Raw genomic sequence first — 25,842 nt, forward strand, 5'->3', positions numbered from 1 at the left:
GCACGGAAGTCTTCAGGGTCTTTTCTCGCCCAAATACGGGTTCTCAAACGCATAAGTCCGACTTTATCTTTGTGTGGCTTCAAATTGTTGAGCTGTTTATCACCTAGCCCTTCAAAAGCACCATCCTATATCGATTTCAGAACCACCTTTTCAGCTCTTGCGATTTCCGACAAAGACAGCTCTCCAGAGCGCTTCTCCTTCTTTGAATATTTGTTTCACAGAAACCATCCATGCAACCATTCGAACGATCCGGTGATAAAAAAAGAAGTACCGGGCTAATCTTTAGCAGCAAAGCACGCCTGGTTCTTGGGATAAAGCTGAAATCAAAGGCGTTTTTCTTCTTTCTATTTGAACTTCATTTTCATCAGGAGGGACATCGCAGTTAGGCTATTCAGAACGCAGCCCCTCACACCATTTGGAGTCAAGAAGTTCTTCAGGAAAACAACCCCGGCTAGGGAGATCTGCTGGGTTCATCGCCCCTGGCACATGTTTCCACGTATCAGGATCAGTCAGAGAACGAATTTCCTGTTGAACACAAATACTCCCCAAGGTTCCTCTTTCTTGATCCAACACAGAACCGTGGAAGAATCTGACCAAAAATGACACTCTACATCGCCAATCTCTTTTACAATACTAGAAGCCATTCGCGCCCATATTGTTGCAGCCAGAAGCTCTAGACGAGGAATTATAGGTCTCTTAACAGAGGCTCCATTCCCATCCACGAAGATCAAAGCATGCTTTCAGAAAAATTTCCCTGGCTTGCGACATGAAGTCCAAAAGTTCCTTCTCATCATCAACCGAAGTCACACAGTTATCAACGTACAAGCATTTGCGCAGCTGCGAGATGACAGATCGGTCATAAGGAACCTCTTTTGAAGCCACTTTTTCCTCACACCTTGAGAGATGATGGTCAATAACGGCCCCTAGCAAATAAGGGCTACTGGTCACCCCAAATACCACCCTCCTGTGACTGTAGATTTTCATCTGTTCGGCCTCGTCCTTCCATAGGAACCTCAAGCTATCACGATCCTTTTCCGAAACAGAAATCTGTAAAAAGGCTTTTCTTATGTCAGAAGTAACGCCTATTGCGTTCAGTCTGAATCGTAGAAGTATCGATGGGATTAACGCTACGTAACTGTCCCCTTTTTCTAGACACATATTCAGGCTAGGCTTACCTTTCTCTTTGGACGAAGCGTCGAAAACAGGACGAATTCGGGTGGTACTGACTTTCTTAACCACGGCTCGGTGAGGCAAATAATGTCCGAAATCCCACTTATCAAGCTGTACCTCTTCAATAATTTCATCTTTCAGCCATTCTTGAAACACCGCTTCATATTCTTTCATCAAATGACCGTTACGTAACATGGCTAGAGTCGATTCAAGTCTACCACGGACCAGATCGAAATTTCGAGGCAGCGGGGGATGTTCCTTCAACCATGGAAGACATACCTCATATCGTCCATCAGGTAATATCTTAACTGTTTCCAAGAAGTGCAAACGCGCAAGCGTTTTTGTCTCTTCTTTGGTACTAACCAAAGCGGGGTCCTCGATACCTAACACATCCAACCTCCACATATCAGAAGGGTCGAACTCCTGGGCGCAGTGCAAAGTGATGTTAACCATGCAACTTGTCTCAGCCTCATTAACGCGGCCCATTATGGTCCAACCTAGGCTAGTTTCGATAGCAACCAAACCACAGCTTAATACCTCGGGCCTCCCGGTGAGTAACTTTCCCGCGACGTCCGCTCCAACAAGAATGCCAATTGAGCCCTCTCTGTAGTCAGTCAACTCGATTTTCTTCTCGCGAAGTTCAGATACCCATAGACCTTTAGGAATGGATGGAATGGCGTGACAAATCTGTTCCGAGTCAAGAACTTCAAAGTTGCAGGAAAACGCACTCATAAAACTTTGCAGATGGACCTTATAGCATTGATGCGTCTTGGGTTCAGTCTTGCTCCCACCAAACAATGCATGAACCAAGTTCTCAGTGCCGATCGGATTATTTTGCAAAACCGTTGTTTTTTACGATTTAAAACTGTAAAACTATGAGAAATTTTCATTCCAGCTATTTCTACTAATTTTTTTTATAAATCCGCCGTAAAATGGAACATTTTGAGACCAAGATCATTAAAATCCATCCATTTTTCGATTTTCTAGAACCAAAAAACCAGGTGACCGTGAAAGTGTATAATTATCAGAGATTTTTACGAAAGCGTTAATTATAAATTTAGGGTTTCGTGCCAATTATAATTTTCGTTAATTAGTTTTTTATCTTCTTTTGAATAATTAAAATTGTGAATTTCGTATTGATTTATTTCAAATGGTTGAGCTTTAAGGGGTTCATTTAAAGTTATAGGTATTGTTTTAAATGATTCATTTGTGTTATACTGATTATAATTTGAATTTTTATATTATTTTCTTTTCCCATTAGTTGAATAAACAAAGTTATGGATTATATTATTAAATTTCTTATATATATTCTAATTAATAATAACTTTTTATTATTATAGTTTCTAAAAGTTTACTAATATTTAATTTTTATGTTTTACATATTTTTTATCCATTAATTCTAAATCTTATCTATTCTTATAACATAATAATAAAAAAGAAAGAAAAGTCTTTGTATAAAAATCCATTTTATAATTTCTTGAATTGCGTACCATTTCAATGAATGATAATATCTATTTTTCCAAAATTGTTCTTCTATTATCTTTTCATTTAATATAGCATTTAATTTTCTATTGAAATATTTTGAACTTATTTCATTATTATTTTTATCAAATTCTTTGTTAATTGTTTCATAATTAATCTCAACTTCGTCATTTTCATTATTTATTTCTCTTTTATCAATGATATTACTTTGATTTTGTATATTCAATATATTTGTATTTAATTCAGGTTTTATAAGATAACATTCTTTTTCTAATATATCATTATCTATTTTCATAACATCATTTATATCTTTTTCGTCCTTTGTCATATCATTATTTATTTCTTTTATTTCTCTGTTTAATTCTATTACATTTTCTTTTACTTCAATTTCATTATTCTTTTCATTCATTTTTATTTTATCTAATCCTATATTGTTTAATTCCACTTTATCAAATAATTCTAATTCTCCTTTTGTATCATTATTCATTTGTTCTACCATTATAATATTTTCTTCTGAATTCTTTTCTGTTACATTTAATCTATCTTTTTCTTCTTTATCAAATAATTTACTAAGATCTAGTTCTACTTGTTCATTTATTTCTTTACAATGATTTAATTCTGATTCTTTGATTTTTATTAATTTTTGAATTTTTGGTGATGAATTATTAGATGTGAAATTTATTTCAATTACTTGTTCACTGGGTTTTGATTCGTTAATTTCTATGAAATTTTCAAAATATGTTAAAGGATCATTAGCAGTAAAATTTATTTCTTCTATGTTTGATTCTTTTTTCCGAGGCTCTTTCCGAAAATTTACAATTCGATCATTATCTTCGTCGTGTTCAAACAAATGGTGAAAATCAATTATTTCTTCTTCTTCTTCTTCTTCTTGTTTATTTTTGTAATTATTATTATATAGTTCTTCAGAAGTAAAATTCGGTTCATTTCGTGATTTAAAATATTTGTTATTATTTGTATTATTATTATTATAATAATTATTATTATTTATACGTCTACTTGGTCTGTCAGAAAAATTTCTTGATGTCGTTGACATCGGTTCAGGTCTAGGTAAACGATTTACAGGTATTTGGTTCGGGCGGAAAACATTTTTCCTAGGACCAAATACTTGCGCATTCGTTGGGTAGTTTTGTCTTCTTTGCGGTATTGGATTTACGTTTATAGGTTGACTAGGGAAATTATTGTTATTATTATTATTGTATCTTTCATTATAATAGTTATTATTATTTCTATCATAATTATTATATTTGTCATAATTGTTATCATTAGGTTGTCGGTAGAAAGAATTATAATTGTTATGTTGATTATTTCTATTATTTCTTGATGAATTCATTTGAACATTATTATTATTATTATATTTAACTTTAGGTTCGTAAAATTGACCATAAAGTTTTTCGAAATTTTCAAACTCGTCTACATAAGCCATAGCGTCTTCCAGAGAATTAGGCTTTTTTAAGTACATATTGTTACGTATAACGCCTGAACATCCCGCAATAAAGGTGTTCAAAGCTGTTTTCTAACAGTGATTAATTTGACATCTTTTATCGATTTCTCTTAAGTTTAAATTATTACTTATAATTTGTATAGTCTGACTTTTTAATAATTGCAATCTGTTACCAAAAGTTATCAAATTTTCATTTTTAAATGGTCGTGTTCTCGTTAATTCTTGTAAAATACAATCCAAATCGCGCCTATCTGGAAAACACTGAATCAAGGCTTCTTTTAATTTAAACCATGTATTCAACTCAATTCTATTTCCCACCATTAACTCGGCTTTATCTATTAATTTTTCTTGTATGCATTCTAATACGTGATAATTAATATCTTGATCATTATAAACTGAATACGTCTCTATAAGGTTCTCACATCGATTTATAAATTTATTTAATGTATTTTTATTTCCATCATAAGGTTTAATATTTTCTAACTTTAATTTAAATAAATCCCCATTTAGGGTTTTTGGATTTGACGTTGCCATTTTTATATATTCTGAATTATCTTTTAAGTTTAATTCACTGAATGTATTTAATAATTTATCAAAATCGTTCATAAAATAATATATTTAAAATTATTAAATTATCTCTTCCCTATTCAAAGTTCTGATAAGGATGGATAATAAGGAATCAAAATAATAAGGAGACTTGGCACTTACAGCTATCTGAAGTCCTGTCCCTCGTTGAATACGTAGATCTAGTGCTGAGGTACTGGAGTACTTAGCCGGAACTTTATCGCACTTTGCGTAAACTCGCGACCGCACTAATCCGAATGACTGCGCCAATTATAAACTTCGGGTTTCGAAATTTATTTTTAAAAAACTTTATTTTTGAATATTTATATGAATACAATTAATCTCAAGATCGAAGTAATTATAAACATTAAATATCATCGAATTGTTTACAAACATCTTATTTATAGTAAAATAGTGCTGATACATGTTTACGTTATTTGATACAAAAATAGAATAAATGCTGATACATGTTTATGATATTAAATACAATGGTATTGTTTTAAAAATGTCCTTCAGAAATTCTTTGCATGTAACTCGTTGAAGTTTTTTATTTTTGTTTACAAATTTGTTATTGTTACATATTTAAGAAATAATAAAATTTTTTTATGAAAAAATTAAAATTTATTGAACTTTTTAGAAGCAAATAACTCGATAATCAATTGAGTTACATGAATCAAATAAGAGTAACTTTTTTTGTGTAATTTAACGCTTTTTAATATTTTTTTATTTTAGTTGTTTAGCCCAAAAAAGTTTACTTTGATTTAATTAACACAAACAAGTGTAACTAGCGCCCTCTATTATCAATTTTAAATTAGAGTGCAAATTATGATTCCTCATGCCAAAAAACGTAAAATTGCCAATTTTCAAAGAGAAATTGTGAAAACAAAAAATTATTGCGAAAATCAACATTTAAACTTTGAACACCCCGTATCTTGGAAACTAGCAATATTTGCATAAGGCATGTTGAGCAGAATCATCATATTTTGAGGTCTAGAATCTACAGTTCACAGATTGGACATTCTTAATGAATCACCCTGTATATTAATAAAATATTTAAACTTCAAGAAAGTAATCATTATTTCAATGCTAGAAGGCTCTTCCAAGTAATAATCAAACATATTATAGGCCCAGGTAATACTGGAAACTAGTAAGTAGTAGACGCCGGCCAGTCAAAAAGCGAAGGAAACGTTCATCAAAAGGTAAAACTTTTTGATTGAAAATCGAGATGAATATTTCAACGGTACCACAGTTCAACTCAGATAATTTCAACAATTGGAAATTTAGAGTAAGGAGCTTTACTTGCAGAAATACAATTAGAAGATACACTTGAAAAAACAATAGCCGATTTCACTTCAGATAAAGAAATATCAGAATTCAAAATCAACGATGCTAAATCAAAGTCAATTATAGTGCAATGTGTGAGTGACAAACATCTATCTATCTTTTATAGACATAATAAAAGATGCGAAAACGGCTAAGGAAATGCTAAGTTCACTAGAAGATGTATTCCAAAGAAAAGGTGTCTTCACAAAACTTACCCTAAAAAAGAGACTACTCACCTTGAAGCATAGAAGAAATGATAAATTAGAGGATCATTTCCATGTGTTTGATACTATAATAAGGGAGTAGAAGGAATAGGATCAAAAATAGATGATGAAGACAAATTAACCGCGATTGAAACTATGAACACCAGTGTAACAATGGACTTTGTGAAATCTCGTTTGCTTGATGAAGAATTAAAAATAAAATCAAAATAAGGACAGTATAGTAATCAAACTGATGCATCCTTTAATACATTACAATATGTGTGTTACAAATGTGGAAAACCCGGACATAAGTTCATAAGTTAGCAGAATGTCATCAGTCATTACGAGGCAACTTTAGAGGTAGAAGAGGTTTTCGTAGAAGTCATCTTAGACGTCAAAGTCGAGGTACAGGAAGTCAAGCAAATGTCGCCAATGAAATTGCATTTAAACAGTGTCTTCTGTTAGAGGTATTAACAAGTTTATTTTGGACTCGGAGTGCACTCAGCATATGGTAATGGGTGAAATTGAGCCTTACATGTCAAATGTGATGGATTTAGCATCAGAAATAAAAATAGGAACTGCAAAGAACAATGAAGTGCTGTATGCAAAGAAAAAAGGGACAGCCAAAGGGGTATGTCAAGGGAAAGAGATAAATATAGATGCACTATTAGTACAAGGTATGAAACACAAATTTAATGTCTGTATCTAAATTATTGTTGAATGATTTCAAACTAGTTTTCGATAATAAATCAGGTATAAAAGGTGCAACTTTTAGTAAAAATGGTTGTAAATTTAACTGTGAGTCTTGTAACAATGTATTTGTTTTGAATGTAGATTTAGGAAATGATGATAAATATATTTGGCACAGGAGGTTAGGAGATATTAACAAATATAGTTTTAAAAAATTAGGGTTACCATATAGTTCAGAAGTTTGTAAAAATTGTATTGAAGGTAAATGTCCTAGAAACCCTTTTTATAGATGTGGAAAGAAAACTACAAAAATAGGGGAATTGATACGTACAGATATAGCAGGTCTTGTAAAAACTTCTACGCCAGAAGGTTACAAGTATTTTTATGTTTTAATTCTCATTTTTTAGTTGTTAAGCTATTGAAAGATAAAAATGAAAGCGAACAAAATTTTATTAAACTCATTAAAACGAAACATGGGCTTATAACTCAAAGAATTAGATTAGACAAAGGGGGAGAATTTACCTCTAATTACTTTAAAATTTTTTATAAATCTAAAGGGATTCAGCTGGAGTATACGTTGCCGCATACTCCGCAGCAGAATGGTATTTCAGAATGGATGAATTGGACACTTTTACATAAGGTAAGGACAAAGTTTTCAGAAACCAACTGAAACTTACCAAGAGAGTTATGGGGCGAATCAATTCTATGTTCTGCATATGAGTTGTACAGATCGCCTACTGAGGCAAATTTTGAAGAAACTCCAGCCACAAGATGGTATGGTCACAACGATCTATCAAGATTGAGAATTTTTGGGTCTCAGGCAGGGGCAACTAAATAGACGAGCACAACCATGTATAATGGTAGGGTACAGTGGAGCTGGATATAGATTATGGGATAATGAAAAATGTGAAATTTTCTGCTCAAGAGATGTGAAATTTAATGAAAAACAAACGAATTTCGAAGAAATATCGAAACAAAAACGTGAATGAACAAATAAGAATAAGATTTGATGAAGAAACTGAATTAAGGGATAAAGAAGATAACATTGAAATTGAAGAAGAGAATGACTCAGAAGAAATAACTTTGGAAGAGTCCGGAAGTTCAGATGTTTTAAATGATTTTGAAGAGTATTTACCAAGAACAGATACAACCTCTAGCGGGAGAACTGAATATGCCAAAACATTTTAATGAGTACGAGATTTACACAGCCTACTGTCTAATATCATCAGATAATGATCCAGTACAATATGAAGATGCAGCGAACGTGAAAGATTAAAGAGATGCTATGGAAAAGGAGTTGAACTCGCACGAAAATTTGAAAACGTGGTTTGAATCGAATCTACTTACAGGAAAATCACCAATTGAGACTAAATGGGTATACAGAACGAAGGAAGATGGAACAAAGAAGGCAAGAGTGGTGGTTAGAGGCTTTCAGATGAAGGAGGAGCATCCATTTCAACCTGTCTACTCGAATGTCAACCATAAGATTGAATCTATCAATTGCATTGCAACAAGATTTTAAAATACGACAGTTGGACATTCCAACAGCTTTTCTTAATGGTTATTTGGAAAATGAAGTATATATCTATGCACCACCTGGTCTGGCATCACAATCACCAGTTTTAAAATTAAACCGATCTTTATATGGATTGAAAGAGTCTCCTAAAATATGGAATGATACATTTAATGACTTTGCAAGTAAGAACAAATTTGAAAGATCAAAATATGATTGTTATTTGTATCACAATGGAAAAGTATGTATCTTTATGTTGGTAGTCGGAGAAGAAAAAGAAGTGGAAACAGTAGTCAATTTATTGAAGAATTATTTAATGCAAAGGATTTAGATAAAATAAAGAATTTTCTAGGTATGGATATAACAAGGACAGAAAATAAAATAGTAATTAATCAGAAGAAGTATATGGAGAAGCTGCTAGACAAGTTTAACATGAAAGAATGTAAATTGAAAACAACACATGGTCAAAGGATTTCAATACTTAAGTGAAAGCGAAATAATAGAAGTGCCTTATAGACAAATAATAGGAGAACTTATGTACCCGTCTACAACCACCAGACCTGATGTGACTTTTTCAGTATCTTATTTGAGTAGATTTCTAGATAAACCTACAGTTGAAGTATGGAACGTAGCGAAAAGAATCTTACGTTATTTGCAGGGAACAAAAGAAATGGGGCTAACATTCTACAAAAACACTACTGATGAAATTAAACTAGTGGGATATTCAGATGCTGATTGGGCAACAGATACGACTGACAGAAAGAATTAAGTGGTTGCATAATACTGTATGTAATGAATCCGATATCATGGTTTTCAAAGAAGCAAAACTGTGTAGCATTATCTACGACAGAAGCTGAATATGTGGCAACGTCTAATTCTTCTCAAGACCTAGTGAATATAAAAGGTACTTTGAGTGATTTTAATATTATTATCGGCGCAGTTCTTTATTGTGGTAATAAAAGTTCTATTTTAATGTCAAAGTCCAATGAAAATTCTAAGAGAGCTAAGCACATAGATGTTAAGAATCATTCTTTAAAAGACTTAGTTACGAAAAAAAAAATATCTGTAAGTTATGTGTCAACAGAACAAAATTTAGCTGATATATTAACTAAACCTTTAGTTAAGGATACTTTTATTTACTTAAGAGGAAAAGTAAGTGTAGTCTAAGTTTTGTTTGCTAAGTAGTTAAGTTGCGATTTTCATATATCATTGTATGAAATATTTTAATCGAGGAGGAGTGTTAGTTGGTATAATGTTAGTAGCCAACTTCATGTATGTCATATGTCTAAGTTGTCGTTGAAAATGATATGTAAGGTAGCAAGCATATTTTTCTTTAAATATTAATAAAATATTTAAACTTCAATAAAGTAACCATTATTTCAATGCAAAAAGGCTCTTCCAAGTAATAATTAAATATTATAAATCTGAAAATTGTAAACATAAAGCTTTAATATATCTGCCTGATATTATTTTTTACAGTACTTAATTAACAAAACATCTGACAAAATCTCAAACTGATATGTAACATTTACCAACTTTTGGAATGTCATTTTCCCTGAAAAGCGAGTAATTCACTTCCACTTTAGATGTCTAAAGTGGCTGTTTAAATTGTTAATAAGAGGAACATAACCAAAATAGGAAAAAGAAGATTGTAATTTATTTATGGAATTTTCTGAAAGGTTATTTTAATGAAATAGAAGGAAGGAGCGTCTGATTAAAATGTTAAGATAAATTTTAGAAGAAAAAAAACAATAAAAATCATTTATTTTGAATTAAAAAATACATTTACCATATTTCTAATAATCAGCAGCTGTGTTAGCTAAGTAATCTCTTCTTCCGATGTTAGATGCTTGTTTATTCTGAAGAGCTTCCAATTTAGGACAATCTGTAATTCTATGCCCCAAACCTCCACAATAACTGCAACCATGTTCGCCTACAAAGCATAAATACGTTTCGTTAACAAAGTTACCTTCTTCAGACATCAAACGTTAGACACTAACTATTTGAGTGTACATGTTCCGTATGTACAAGAAATTAGGGCGAAATTTTTTTTATTCAACTCCAGTTTAATTGACAATCAGTGCCTCTTAGGGATCAATAAGTGAAAATTTTGTTAAATGTGACATGTAGGGAGGATTTGCAATAAAAATCTTTTTTAAAACCTATAATCAACGGGGGGCACACTCAATATTTCTTCATATTAATTCCTATATTTGCTGATTTCTTCTTTGATGATGGGAACTTTCAACAAGTCTCTATTATTCCGTTAGGGATGAACCAGAGCAGACGGATCAGTTTCTGGTAGTTTTTAAAATTAGGATAAAAAAATAGAGAAAACAAATAAACCAAAGATTAAGTAAATTTTATACGACTTGGACTATGTAAAAAGAGAAAATATTGAAAGAAAGTATACTATGGACATACTTAAGTAGTCGAGAAGAAAGCCACACACTAACTGTTGAAAAAAAAAATGGAAAAAAATTGATAAAAATCACAAAAAATACAACAAAAAAGGAAGCCGAGCCAAAAAAATGTTGGAGAATAGAGATTAGAAAAGCATAAGTGAATAAAAGTGAAAGAAACTATGTAGGATGAAAATAAGGGAATCTTTAGAATTTGAATTTTTTTATAAAGATACCCATTTATTAAAGAAATTCTGGATTTTATTATCTTTGCACTTATTTCGTGTTACTTTAAGGTAGCGGAATAAATTTTAATAAATCATAAATGGAACAATAGAAGTACGATATACAAGAAAAAGAATAACCATTTATTACCTCCAAGCGCCAAATATTTTTCACTTTCCGAGCATAAATCGGCCAAAAATGTGGGAACCTTTTGTTTTGCTTCCATTAGTAAATGTTTGAGATCCAAAAGTACGGATTCGTCGTTCGATTTATTTATAAATGTAGTCGCTAAGCCTTTATTTCCGGATCTACCGGTACGACCAATTCTGTGAACTAAAACAAACGATAATTTACTTATTCTTAGGAATTTTCGATTTTTTTCCATTTACCATAGTTTTCTACATCATCGGGCATGTCGTAATTAATAACATGCTGTATATCAGGAAAATCTAAACCTTTAGACGCCACGTCGGTTGCTACCAATACATCTTTGGCTTGTTTTCTAAATGCTTCCACAGAACGGGATCGCTCTTCCTGATCTAAAAAGAAAAATAAATTTAGAATCAACATGAGAAGTAGAACAGTTTTTTCCACTATTAATCATAGAACACATGTCATAGCCAACCGTGAAGTTTACATTCACCACCTCAGCTAGTTAACAATTTGTTTTGTTTTGTACTAATGAAAAAGGACCATAGAATATAGTATTCTAAATCCAGGAGATTGTACTGAATCTGTTTTGCGGTTAAGTTATAAAAATATAAGAACATTAGGTTAAAAGTTGTAAGTACCGACTAATTTGTTTATTATTCTTAAACTGTTAATTATTTCTCCGGTGTTTATGATTGTAGTTTAGTCCCTGTGATTTATACTTTTTGAATCGATACATCTTTTCATATACGAATTATTTGTGATAATTAATTGCACATCTTGATAGATTAGGCAAAAGTAACCGCACCATTGTCGCTGAATTAAAAATACTTGGGCGTACCGTCAAAAAATATGCATCCACTAGGAGGTTTTACAAAAGAAAACGTTTAGGGCAGCCTCGAAAAACTACAACCGCTGAAGATAAACCTTTGCCTTTGTGTCCTTTTACAGTGAAAAGATTTTGGATGAAGAACATAAAAATTAGACGCATGAAGAGTGATGAGTCAAACTTTGAAATTGTTAGGTCTAAAGGAAGAGTGTTTGTGCGGCAGGTCAAAGGAAGAACGGATATTAGATCCATGCGTAATCCCGAAACACAGCAGAGGCTTGGTGATGGTTTAGGAATGTTTTGGAGGAAGGGCGATTGGAGACGTGGTAGAAATTAAAGGGATTTTGAAGAAAATGCCAAAAAAAAGAAAATGTAGTACTTTCTGATAAATGCTTGATCTTATTTTGCAGCTGGAGCTGGAAAAATTGGACGGCGAGGTCAGAAAGCAATGTCCTATTTTCATTTAACATCTTTGGAATATTGTAAAAAGCAAAACGAATAGAACCAAATAGACGACGATTCTTTGTCGAAAATGTTAGAGGGAATGCCAAAAGTGTGCACCGAAACAATAAAATCAAAAAGGGGTAACATCATCGATTAATCCAAAATTTACTTCTTATCTATATATGTTCTTTAAAATATAAATCTCAAAACCGATCGTATTGTTTTTATCAGGCAAACTATGGAGTGGGGAAAAATTTGGATCGGTAATGTATGTATCATATATAAATAAATAAAATGTACAATATATTTTCTAGTCCATGTGCAAAAAATGAAAAATTAATTTCTTTCGATAACTGAGATAAAATAATAGAGAAATTTGTCGTTTTTCTCAAAAATATAACATGGTCAGTTAGAACCTTGTCATCTCAAGGTAACGAAAAGGTTATGTTCTTCATCAAATTTCGAACTGTGTATATAACACCCTCTATTAGAAGCAGTTATTTGTTATTTCTAAAACATATTCGTATAAAATTTTAATACAATGTTGCCACTAGTTTTATCATAATTGTGTCGATAATTTGTATATTGGAAACAGAAACTTATTTTGTGTAGTTGTGTAGTTAGCACCTTCATTTGAACTACCCTATATATATATAGCGACACGATGAAGGTTAGGTTACGAGAGATGGTGGTGGTATTTGAGGTTATGACATTTGATAGCGGTATAACTAGCAGAAACCTAAAAAAGATCTTATAAAGAAGCAATTTGGAAAAAATAAGAAAATCAACATAAAATCTGTCGACGAAAATAATATGTAAATAAAATATCTTGAAATGTTGTCAAATTACCTTTTCCTCCATGAATAGCTACAGCTTCCACTCCCTTTAATAATAGATATTCGTGTATGGCATCTACGTCCTGTTTCTTTTCTGCAAATATTAATACTGGAGGCGGGGTTCTTTGTAAACATTCCAATAAATACACAATTTTGGCTTCCTGCTTAACATACTCCACTTCCTAAAATGTCAACAGAAACCATTTTTAATCAATATAAGAAGGCATAGTAATAGTAGTCCTTATAAAAGTTAAGAATCCTTGTACACTGCATGGAACCGGATATGACGAGGAAAATGGAACAAATTCCTAACCTAACTTAACATAACCTAACCTAACCATTTTTAATCAATATAAGATGGTATAGTAGTCCTTATAAAAGTTATAAGAGTCCTTGTACATGGCGTGGAACCGGATATGACTGATATAAAGTACCAAAAAGAAATAAGCGGTGAAGAAAGGATAACAAAAAGACAAATATATTATGGAGAAAAGAATAGAAAATGAAAGGATGTGGAAAAAAGCAAGATAGAACATTAGAAGGCTAGCAGACAAGGAAAATGATCTAATACAAGAGTTTGACCCATCAGAAGCCGTCAATGTAAACAGAAAAAAGTTAATCCAAATATTACAAGAATTATAAATTCCAAATAAACTCATTCAACTAGTGAAAATGTCATTAGAGGATACAACCAATATAGTAAAAATTGATAACAAGAAAATTTAACCTTTCAAAACACAACGAGGATTAAGACAAGGCGATCCCTATCCAGCTTTGGAATAGTCATAATAAGAAGAACCAGTATCAAGGAAAGGCAAATAAAGAATAAATGTAGAAGCAAGGCAAAAAACAAATTCAAAGTACATAAACATGATGGGACGTTAATAGAATTCGAGTGGACTAATTTCATGTACAGGGTGCGGCAGCATAACTTCCTTTTTTCAAAAGTTAATAAAACTTATTGTATGAATCAGAAAATTTTTATTCGTTTTTTATAATACAGGCACATACATAAAGTTTTGTTTTACTGAGTTTTGAAGATCAAATCAGTTAGGTGACGTCCCCCATTCTCCATACACTGAGTAAACCGATTTCTGGCGTTTGTCATGACTCTTGCCAGCATAGCAGGCGTTATGTTGGCAATTTCTTCCTGGATGTTCGTCTTCAAATCTTGTAGGGTCCTTGGACGGTTCACATACACACGGGATTTCAAAAAACCCCATAGGAAATAATCACAAGGGGTCAAATCGGGAGAGCGGGCTGGCCACTCCAAATCGCCCCTAATTGAGATAAGGCGCTCTGGGAAGTGTTCCCTCAAAACAGCCATCGATGTTCTTGAAGTGTGTGCCGTTGCTCCGTCTTGTTGGAACCAAGTGTCCCCTAAGTCCAACTCATCTAGCCGTGGGAAAAAAAATTCCTGTAACATGTTTACATACCGGTGCGAATTCACTGTCACTGTGACTTCATTTTCCTCAAAGAACCAGGGACCAATAATTCCACGTGAGTAAATTGCACACCACACTGTGACTTTAGGTGAATGCAAAGGCCGTTGATGCAATTGTCGAGGATTGGTATCAGCCCAGTAGCGCATGTTTTGTTTGTTTACGGATCCACACAAATGAAAATGGGCTTCATCACTAAAAAAAACAATAGCGTCCTCAGGAACGACTTCCAGAAAAACCTCACACGCGTTCCTCCGAGAATTGAAGTCACGTTCAGAAAGTTCCTGCACAATTGCCATCTTGTATGGATGAAAATGAAGATCATCATGAAGTATTCTCCTCACAGAACGATCGGAAAGTCCAAGGGCAGACGCATGTTTGCGCGCAGAACGCCGTGGTGATCGCAACACTGAAGTTCTAACTAACTCAATGTTCTCCGGTGATCTAATGGGCCCAGGGACTCCAGTTCTTCGTCTTGTCACACTTGCAGTTTGTCTGAACGTAGCGACCCACGTAACAATTGATTTCCGGTCCGGGACAGGGGCCAAGGGGGCTAAATTAAAGCGATTCCGAAAGGCGCGCTGGGTTGCGATCACAGAACATCCGCTCGAAAAGTAAACCTCAACGGCAAACGCACGCTCCTCACTGTTCCAACGCATGATGGCGACTGAACTGTGCCGGGACAAAACTTTATAGTCCCCCCTCTCGAACGAGACCACTAGCACTCCGTTACGACATCTACCGACTAAATGGCGAACTTTTTAAAAAAGGAAGTTATGCTGCCGCACCCTGTATTTGGGTGTACTACTTGACAATAAATTCCAAGAAGAAGAAGAAATCGAACTAAGAATTTCCAAAAGTAACAGCTGCGCTGGCAACCTTAGAAGAATATTAACATCAAAGGGATATCCAGATCTATGAAAGTCAAGACAATTTTGAGATCCACCCTGACATAAGCCTGTGAAACTTGAATAATGACGAATAAACCTAAACAGAAATTGGAAATGTGGGAGAGAAAAATATTAAGAAGAATGTTTTGAGGAAAGCATACAGAGTATTCTATTATATCTTGTTTGGTAGAAAAAAAAGCCCACCAAGATGGCAGTTTTGGGTTACGGAGGTGAATTCCAACAAGGGAATTGCACTGGGATCACTGTTTGTCAAAAAATATTTTGATAAGGTCAGCAAAACAGACACAATTGAAATGACCAAACAATTACAAGACGCGCTCAATATAACTCTACAGGAAAACACTTGGTTAGACAACAACACTAAAGATTACGCTAACGTTGGACTACAGGGTACTACTTAATGTGTACTATTCAACCTTTTTAAGGGTTAAAAATTAAATTATCTATGAAAATGTTTGGATCATATTTTGGACGTGACGTTGATAGCAAGAAACAGAAGACAGTTTGAAGAAACATAATGGGACGTTATTAGAATTCGAGGAAGTGGGTGAGCTACTATGTGGAAAGAATGCCAGAAGACAGATGGGCAAAGTGGGCTAAAACTCAGAGACCGAACACACGCAGACCATCAAAGAGGTGGTACGAGGGCTGGAGTTCAGCTTCTCAGGAAGATCCAGGAAGAGGGCCAAACGTACAGGATTGAACAGGATCTGGTTCTATTGAAAGAGGAAGAAGAAAATAAGGGCGTGCTACTAGATAATAAATGCCAAAAAGAAAAGGAAATCGAATTAAGAATTGCCTTAGGAAGTCATACGCCTGTGAAATCTGGGAGAGAAAAATACTAAGAAGAATTTTTGGAGGAGAGCAGACAGAGTTAGGACGGGAGAGAAGATCAAACCATGAAACCTACACACTTTTCAATGAAATGGACAAAGACAGGACTCTTGAAACGAGTTGTATGGAAGATACCAGAAGGCAAGTGGTAGACCAAAAAAACGATGGACAGAAATAGTGGAAGATACCCTTACAGAGAAAAACATCCAGAATTGGAGAGAAAAAGCAAGGGACCGAAAGAAGTGAAGAGAAATTACAAGGCTATGGACCTACATAATCTGCATATAAGCCTATAATATATAAGGGTAGCCCAAGAAATTTTTTTTTCGAATCTCGTGCCAAAATAAGTAAGTTTATAATATTTTAAGAGTACCTTCCAAACGGCAGGTCAAAATATATCTTTTTGGGTAACTCCAATTTTTTCAAAAATTCTAAAATCGTCGAAAATCGATTTTTTTAAAATTCTTTTTCTCATCATTACAGCAAAAAGTATGGAGATCCTAAAAACTCAAGTCGAAATTTTAATATTTAAAGGTCGCTCCACGAGTACTTCAATCGGTTTTTTTTTGGCCACCCTAATATATATACAAGATTTTGAAAAAAAAAATATAAATGTAAAAGGTAAACTTTTTACCTTCAGTCTTTGAAGATGTTAACTGCGTTTGACAGTGTAATTGTGAGTGTTGGTGTAGTGGTAGTTTAAACAGTGTGTTCATTATGAACAGTTCAGTTTAGCAATACAGAAAGGTCAAGACAAATATTATTCCAAGTATCAATTATAGCGAAAAAAAAAAAACGTTACAATATTGGTACGTCTGTCCAAACCATATTACCTGTATAACATTCATAGATGCAGCTCCAGCTCGTCCCACGTTTATCGTTATTGGTTTCACAAGTGCAGATCTGGCGAAATTTTGTATCTTTTTAGGCATTGTTGCAGAAAACAGTAATGTCTGTCTCTGACCCTAAAATATAAATACTTATTTCATCCACAAACATTATCCTTCCATAAATTATTATTTAAGTGACTCTAAACGATTGAAAAAAAAACGCTCTTGTAACATTAGACTACCTTAAGATTTTTGAAAAATCGATTTTTATTTTAAACCATCCCCTAGAACTTCAAAAATGAGATTATAGCCGCAGACAAACCTTTGAGTACTCGGTATTCGAATTCTAGTACAAATAATGATATAATTAAAGAATACACAATAAACTTATCAATTTACCAAATGTACCAAGGTCTTTTTGGTCTGTCAAGGTCGGCCAAGATAAATAGGACTTGAGAAAAGATGTGGCAAAATTTCTCAATGGTTTGAACATCAAAAAGCGAGTGGAATGCCACTAATCGTATTGAAGAATTGTGCAGCTGAACTAACAATTCGATTGTTTTAGTCCCAACCATTGCCAAGGTCATGGTTCGTCGGTAAGAAATTTACCTCAAATGAAAAACAAATTGCTGAAATTAAATCCTATTTTGAGATAAAAGACTAATCCTGGCGTTGGAATGATTGTATTGCTCTTGGAGAAGATTTCATTAGATTTTTGGCAAAAAATGTGGTTTTCTTAGTTAGTCACACTATTTATTGAGTGAGATTGACTAGACATTTTTGAATATATCTTTGAAAACACATTATCTTTGAAAGTACAAAGGATTTTTCCTTTATATTGCATAGTTAATTTGTTATAAGCAATTATCTGACAATTTTGTTTATTCAAATGCAGTCAATTTTTGATTGCTTAATAGTAACCTATGGTTTCAATGCTATTCAAGAGTCTCTGAAGATACTCACTATGGCAGGAGGAAAGAATTGTTGATATTGTTTTCTTTGAGACATAAGACATAACCGTATTGTTTTCACTATCACACCATAATTTACAATATGTCAGAAAAGTGTTTTTGCCTTTTAAGGTGGCCAGTGTTTTCAATTTTCAAAGCAATTACCTTAAAATAAGAAAATATAGTCCTAACATCCTCCTCGAATCCCAAATCGATCATCCTATCCGCTTCATCCATACACAAATACCTACAGACGGTTAACTTCACAATTTTCTTTCCCAGCATATCCATAAGACGACCGGGGGTCGCTACCATAATATGAACACCCCTAAAACCCACTAGTTTTTATATTAACACACAAATGGTATCATATTCATACGAACTTTTGGATAACTTCCAAAGCTTCTGTAACTGGTACTCCTCCTATTGTTAAACAACTTCTTATTAAAGGCATTCCGTGTTTAGATAAACTATTCGAATAATGTTGGATGATGTCGTAAGTTTGTTTCGCTAACTCTCTCGATGGGCATATAATTAAACCATAAGGACCTTCGTCTTTGATGAACGGTAATTTTACTTCTTGTTCCAAACAAAACATTATCAAAGGTAAAACGAATACTAATGTTTTACCCGATCCAGTGAATGCTATACCGATCATATCTCTGCCTGATAATCTATAACAATTAATTATAAAAATAAATTATTTTTTTTTTTAATAAAAATGTTTATATGTACAAATTGACAGAAGAAATTTCCTAACCTGTCTTTTATTTATAATATTGAGTAGCCTGTACTTTAATATTTTCTAAAAACTTTCAATGTTTGAATATATTAAATGATATTGACATAAGAAACATAAGAGCCGGTCCTGCTCTTTTTCTACTTTTACTGTCTCAAATAACTTTTTTTTCAGAAACTACAATAAATTTGACAAATCATCTAGATTATTTTATTTTAATATAAATAGAGCAACTTCATTTAGATAGTTCAGTTAAAAATATTAAAATTAAAAAAAAAACTATATTTGAAAAAAATAAAATAAGCTTACACAGTAGGTATTCCTTGAATTTGTATGGGAGTCGGTTTTTTTATATGTTTTTCTTTCAATGCGGCAATAATACCTTCGTGTAGTTTCATTTCTTTAAAAGTTGTCAATGGAGGTGGTATATCTTCTCCTTCTACTAAAATGCGTAGACTGCTTCTCAATTTATCGTGAATCGTAGGAGGTCTTTGTAGAATGTATCGAGGAGGACGCCAGCTAAATAAAGAACTTCATATACTAAACATACTATCCCTATAAATATAAAATCATAATTCTGGTCCGTCAAGCCAGGTATAAACTAACAACTGAAGGCTCTAAGGCTGATAGTGATAGTATAAAGTGTGTTGTGTTAGAAATTCCAGGTTAGAAGTTTTAAAGTGCAAAAAATAATAAATATATTTGTAATACATCAGTTTTACCTTGAAGTTAAATTTGATAATTAAAAATGTATGAGGATTTCTTCAAATTGCATTGTCATTTAATTAAATGTACCTTAAATTCAAAATTTTATAACTTGGCTTAAGATCAAATAACAAGATTGAAAGAAAAAATTTTCATTTTCAAAAATTTATAAATAATTGAGGAAACTTCATATTGTGACATATGTAAGTATTTTAATATATCTTATAGTATAAAAATCATTAGCTATTGTATTTGATTCCTTCATTGTAAAACTAGGTCTTCAAAAAGGGCACTTTATGTTGTGAGGACCTTATTCATAGAGGGGGTTTTAAAGAAAAATAAAGGTATAAGTCTCATTGTTCTCGCTCTATTCTGTACAAAGATATTCGATGTACCACTGTTTAATAAAAATGGCCGCCTCTCCCAGGAGAAATTAGATAAAAAAATTTAAAAAACGAAATGATATATCCAAAAAATTGATTATCTATTTTTGGTTTATTTTGAACTAATTAAACTAAATTCATTATCAGATTGGGGCGCCACCCTTCCCATATTCATTAATCTTACCTTGTTTTTATGGGATCTCTATATTGAATACCTTTGGCTAATTCTGATACCCCCATTAAAGCTTTCTTTTCGGCAACAATTTCTAAGATTTCTTCCTCTTTTTTCAACTGTTTTTCTACTGCACTAACTTTTTTTGCTAAATAAAGGAGTAAAAAATTATAATTTTATATTTATATTACACCCACAACATTGAATAACTAAACTGATCTAAAGGAAAAAAGTTACATTATATAGATTTATACCTTCTGCAAGTTTGCGTAATTCTGTATGTTGATCAAGTAGAGGAATATTATTTTTTCTTCCCCAAATTTCATCTTCTTCTTCATCTTCGTTAGTTTCGTTTTCGCTAGAAGATTTTGGTTTACTCTGTTCAGCTTCCTTCAACTGTTATAATTAATATAACAAAGCCAAATATAGTATAATTCACAAATTTCATTTAATCAAATTTTTTATAGAAAATTTTAAAATTTTTGAAGTACGTACCTGTCCTAATCGACCTAACTTGAGTAGTTGTTGTCTTCTTTCTTTAACAGGGACATAAGGAACATAATCATCTTCAGATTCGGAATTACTATTTTCTTCTCGCCTATATCTCTAAAAATTGATATTAAATTAAATTCATTAAATCTATTTACGCAACTTACCTTTATAGGAGGTTCACTATCAGTCATTTTACTAAACTTTAAAACAAATCATATTTTTCATTACTTGTTTTGTTGACATTTAAAATTGTCAACAGTCAACTATTTCGACTGATTCTTGGAACATGTACATATATGGTACGACAATTTGGTTCATCTATGGTTTTATCTTAGGACATGTTCTGTAGTGCAATATTATAAAGGTAACTTATCTTTACATGAGCTCCACTATCAGTCATTTTATAAAACTTTAAACAAATCATATGTTTTATTATTATTTATTTTATTGACATTTCAAATTAATTGTCAACTATTTCGATTGATTCTTGGAAAATAAACATATCTATGGCTCCAACTATATGGTTCATCTATGGTTTCAACCAAGGATATGTTCTGTGGAGCAATCTAACAAAGGCAACATACTTTTATAGGAGGTCCACTATTAGTCATTTTATCAAACTTTCAAACAAATCATATTTTCTATTAGTTACTTTATCGACATTTAAAATTGTCAACTATTACGACTGATTCTTGGAACATGTACATGTCTATGGTTTCAATCATGTGATTCATCTAAGGGTGTGTTCTGTGAAGTAATCTAACAAATTGATTAGCTTCTACAAAGATATGTCATATGCCATCTGTCACTGTTGGTTGAATTATTGTTCTATCAATTCCAATTTTGGTTTCTCTAGTTTTTATTTATCTTAAAGAAGAACTTAGTATTCTAACAGTTTTACTCTTTCTTCTACTTACCATTAGGATTGAACGGTTGAAAAGTTTTTGGTTTGAAAAAAACTTCAAAATTTTCTTTTTCATTTTATTGTTTATGGCTAAGTTTACAACAATTATCTTCTTGAAGAAATCATTCAGTACATTAATCAATATTTCATTAAGAATGGAACAACATACACATTGCTTATTTATTATTTTGGTGAATCAAATAATCACATAGTGGTAAACATTACATCTAGTATAGATTAATTTAAAAAAAATTACGTGAGTATATGATACCTATAAAAACAAGCACGATAACAAACAACACCATTCAGTACAATTTTTCCTTTTCTAAAGCGATAATAACAGAAAAATTTTTTATCAAGTACTGTATGAGGTGTGGGTATCAAGTTAATTAACCTTATTACACTCGAGTAGTTAGAGTGGTGACTGCCTTGTGGACATACACTTCTTTAGATTGTAGTGCTCGGGAAAGACGTGCCTTGGTAGCAAGTTCCACAGGTATGGATTTCTCCAAAGAAAGGAGTCCCGATAAATTGATTTTCTGGACGTCTATGGGCGAGCTCAGTGTTCAAGAACCAAGTCTGCTGCACTTATGCTGGATAGCTAGGAAGAGTATCTGTCGTGGTAGTATTGGTAAAATAAAGTCAGTTCAGCGACATTTCTTCTACTCTCTAATCTGTGGAAGTTTCTGGTAAATTCTGGGTCGAATTGCACTTTTCTGTATTGAGTCTAGCGTCCTCAAGCTCCAAATATGCGAGCAATACTCCAAAGATGGTCGAATCTTGGTCTTGTAGAGGATTAGAAGCTGTTACGGGGTATATAGCTTTTGGGTCTTAAAGAGGGTTCCAAGTTTTTGTGATATTGCCTCAGCTAATCCAACCATGTGATTATGCCAGGGCGTTTTCCTCCAATCTTAACACCCAACAAGCTAATTTGTATTGAAGGTGATATTTTATGTCCAGATAGGACCAAATCCTGAGCTGTAGCGCCACATGTCTTTGTAAAAGGTTAGCAACTGTCAGCTGTTTAACCGAAAGTCTACTATTCGAATACGATGTTTAATCAGTGACAAATCAGTGTAGCCGTTGCTTTTGTTTTGCCTTAAAAATTATCGACGTAAAAATGGCAAAGATGTTGAAAATTATTCGCATTCGGGTCACCCTTACACGTAAAAAACGAAAACAAATATCAAAAAAGTCTGTAATCTTATTCAAGGGATTGTTAAATCTATAGGAATGTGTACGGTAAATTTTACATGAATATTTAACATGCCAAAAGTGTGTGCAAAACTGATGCCTCATTCAGGCAAGAGGTTTCTAGTCAAGTACATCATCCCAGTATTATACTACCCAATTAATTCGCCGGATCTTGTACCGTGTGACTTCTACCTCTTTTCTAAGGTCAAAACTGCACTAAAAGTAACAAGATTTGAGTCTGCTGAAGCTGTGCTCGCCCTAAAGAAAGTGACAGTAAAAGACTTCCTGCACTGTTTCTAAGAATGGAAGATTCGTATGGAGCTATGTAGGGTTAGAGGAGGAGTTATATAGTGATAATAGTCACTAGTCTCGTTTTTTAATAGTCACACTTCGTATATATGATAAAAAACACCAGTTTATAGATCTACTCCTATACTATTGCTAATTATTCAATATACTTCAATAAGATATTGTCTTGGAATAAGATAAGGATAAACCCTCCACAGGACATGAACCATTTTGTGGAATCGTGGATGGAGTAGAAAATCTAGAGCTTTAATGGGGTCAGAATCTAAATATTAAATTATACTGGAACCGTTCAGGGGACATCATTTTGTATTGATAGAAATTGAGACATAATTGCTGCACCATACAGAACCATGAAAATTGAAACATGATAGATAAAAAAAAACAAAAGAAGTATAGATATAAATGAGAAATTTGCAAGTTATAAACTATACTGGAAATACCAGACATTAGAAGTTAGAAATTTTAATAAAAATTCCCAATGGAATTAACAAAGGAAAACTGAAATTAATAGAAAGAAAAATACTGAAGAGAATCCTAGGTCTTATGGAGCCATGAAGTAAAAAACCAGATGAGAGTTTAAGACAGTAAAGTATGTAAAAGCTAGATGGTTCAGATATATACAAAGGAAAAAAGGGAAGTAGTAAATTCTGACATCTGGGACCTCGATAAATGGAATCTGCGACCTCGAAAACGCGAAACTAGCGAGTATTTACGATTCTAAACCTGGCGTATGCGGAAGTACTGAACAAAATTTTTTTCTGTTATCGTTAATCACTTTAAAAAAGACTGAGATCAAGTATAAAATAGAACAGCCAAGATATTTGGTAATAATTATGTACATGTTATAATCTAGCATACAAAAAGAATTTTTAAAATTGCATTAAAGTGAAAATTTGTCATTCGGCTATAAAAGGTTACTAGAACTGACTAACAATAACGTACAATATGTAAAAATAACTTGGAAGGTTATAAACAATACAGAATATGATATTTTAGAGCATAGCTTCAAAAAATCCTTGTAGTCTGAACAAACATAAACTCCTATTTATAGCTGTTAAATTATGCCTATTTTCGAGAGAGATTCTCAAACATTTGTTTGTGATTTAAATTTGTAAAGTGGTTTCTATGCATAGAGGATAGTTTTGAGTGAATTTAGAGGCAGAGAGACTGGAATTTTCAATCAGATTAGATGAGCGATTGGGTAATTTACCTTGCTAACACTTTGACCTATCAATCTATTACGTACCCCGGACTGTTTACCAGTCAAGCAGCAATGACTGCAAATTGAGCTACCTGTCTGGGGTGCTCTGCAGCTCACCCTTTCTGGCTGGATTGCCTCACACTCACAATCACCCCTTAAAAAATGTTTCCCCCACCTTAACATAACCCCCTAATGGATCTGAAATGCAGCAAAAAATTTTTGGAGTAAGTTCTTATTACAAAAAATAGAGTGAACCAGAAATAACTAAAAAATTAATCAAGTTCCCATAGAAATAATGTTGAATGTACATTGCCGATTATTTCATGTACAATTTCTGGAGAAAAAATATAAATAACATTCACTTGATATTGACTGTATTCAAAAATTCTTAATTACCAATTAGACGTCCTCGGTTCGGTCTGTATATTTTGGGGGGGCTTCTTTCTCAGATACATTCAAATATACAGGAAATATTTCCACAATGTTCTGTTCTTTCACTTCATCACTGGTTAGAATAAGTTTTTCATCAGGAATATCCATCTCGTGGACTTCTTCATCTACACTGTTTCTCTTTTCCAAAGTGAAGCTCAACCACAATGCCACCAAAACTGACGATAAAATAACCAGTAATAATATCCACCTTGGTATCCCCGAATTTTTTGAAGCACAATCTAACCAATCCCTCTCGTTTACTTTGAATTCTTCTTCAATTTCTATGGGCATAGTTCTGATGTTAGTTGCTGGAATCTTGTAATCAATATTGAATCCTATTTCCAATTGGCTTCTAATACTCGGATCTGAGAGGATATCTAACTCTATATCTCGATCCGGGCTTGCCAAAACAATACTATTTTCAGTTTCAATCAGGAATGATGAAATAAAAGTCTGAAATACATATATAACACATAATAAACTAATAATTCAGTAATATATACCTACCTCTTGTTCTTTTGCCATTAAATTACATCCTGTTTGACATACATCTTTCTCTTTTTTCACTATATAAGAATCTCCACAAGCTAAATTGAATAAAACATTTAAAATAAGACATAAGAATATTTTATAAATTAAACTTACATAAATGGCATTCTTTTTTTGTTCGGTTAACATTAGGTACATCCTTAAACTTTATAATATTAAAAAACCTGCAACCTCTCTGACAAACTACTTGTTCGTAGAAATCCTTCAATTAAAATTAAGCTGTAAATTAAATCTTAAAATAAAGAAAATGTACTTACCAAATCTAGTGTAGGTAATTTTACATTTTTACATACGCTTATACACTGATCTGTTACAAAAGCCGTGGTCAATCTGGCGTAATTTATACCAATAATTAACATTAAACATGTTACATCCCTGATTACCATTTTGTATTAAATGTTTATAAAAATGTTTGCAGTATTTCACTGATTGACATTGACACAACGGTGCGCTCAAAGTTTTTATCCCGACCATAGAACTTACTTGTATCTGTAAACAACTC

General features: G+C 32.7%; 3 protein-coding genes across 3 annotated transcripts; all 3 read right to left on the reverse strand.

Annotated features, from left to right (window-relative positions):
• Positions 1 to 696: 696 nt before the first annotated feature.
• LOC130448248 (uncharacterized) lies at positions 697 to 1,902 on the reverse strand. The gene has a single exon (XM_056785531.1). It carries the CDS (start codon positions 1,900 to 1,902, stop codon positions 697 to 699), a length of 1,206 nt encoding a protein of 401 aa, XP_056641509.1.
• Positions 1,903 to 10,135: 8,233 nt separating this feature from the next.
• On the reverse strand, positions 10,136 to 21,028 carry LOC130447413 (ATP-dependent RNA helicase abstrakt). The gene is made up of 12 exons (XM_056784220.1): positions 20,916 to 21,028; positions 20,755 to 20,865; positions 20,514 to 20,655; positions 20,272 to 20,407; positions 19,309 to 19,518; positions 18,644 to 18,934; positions 18,426 to 18,588; positions 17,314 to 17,445; positions 13,307 to 13,475; positions 11,424 to 11,573; positions 11,185 to 11,367; positions 10,136 to 10,340 (listed from the first exon to the last, which is right to left on the reverse strand). Exons 1-12 carry the CDS (start codon positions 20,940 to 20,942, stop codon positions 10,204 to 10,206), a joined length of 1,851 nt encoding a protein of 616 aa, XP_056640198.1. The 5' UTR covers positions 20,943 to 21,028; the 3' UTR covers positions 10,136 to 10,203.
• A 690-nt stretch (positions 21,029 to 21,718) lies between these two features.
• On the reverse strand, positions 21,719 to 25,785 carry LOC130447835 (transmembrane protein 59-like). Its single transcript, XM_056784869.1, has 4 exons — positions 25,598 to 25,785; positions 25,437 to 25,542; positions 25,299 to 25,378; positions 21,719 to 25,244 (listed from the first exon to the last, which is right to left on the reverse strand). The coding sequence occupies exons 1-4, from the start codon at positions 25,724 to 25,726 to the stop codon at positions 24,759 to 24,761; spliced, it is 801 nt and encodes a 266-aa protein (XP_056640847.1). The 5' UTR covers positions 25,727 to 25,785; the 3' UTR covers positions 21,719 to 24,758.
• Between the last annotated feature and the right edge of the window lie 57 nt (positions 25,786 to 25,842).

The sequence above is a fragment of the Diorhabda sublineata genome, chromosome 8, assembly GCF_026230105.1.
Source record: "Diorhabda sublineata isolate icDioSubl1.1 chromosome 8, icDioSubl1.1, whole genome shotgun sequence".
NCBI classification, from domain to species: Eukaryota; Metazoa; Arthropoda; class Insecta; order Coleoptera; family Chrysomelidae; genus Diorhabda; species Diorhabda sublineata.

Excerpts from the sequence above, each read along its gene's own strand:
- LOC130448248 (XM_056785531.1), bottom strand. The coding sequence starts at position 1,902 with ATGAGTGCGTTTTCCTGCAACTTTGAAGTTCTTGACTCGGAACAGATT.
- LOC130447413 (XM_056784220.1), bottom strand. The coding sequence starts at position 20,942 with ATGACTGATAGTGAACCTCCTATAAAG. Across the intron at positions 19,519-20,271 it reads AGAGATCCCATAAAAACAAG|CTGGCGTCCTCCTCGATACA; the intron begins GTAAGATTAATG and ends TTCTTTATTTAG. Across the intron at positions 11,368-11,423 it reads CGATGATGTAGAAAACTATG|TTCACAGAATTGGTCGTACC; the intron begins GTAAATGGAAAA and ends CGTTTGTTTTAG.
- LOC130447835 (XM_056784869.1), bottom strand. The coding sequence starts at position 25,726 with ATGGTAATCAGGGATGTAACATGTTTAATGTTAATTATTGGTATAAAT. Across the intron at positions 25,543-25,597 it reads AATTACCTACACTAGATTTG|GATTTCTACGAACAAGTAGT; the intron begins GTAAGTACATTT and ends TTTTAATTGAAG. Across the intron at positions 25,245-25,298 it reads TAATGGCAAAAGAACAAGAG|ACTTTTATTTCATCATTCCT; the intron begins GTAGGTATATAT and ends TATGTATTTCAG.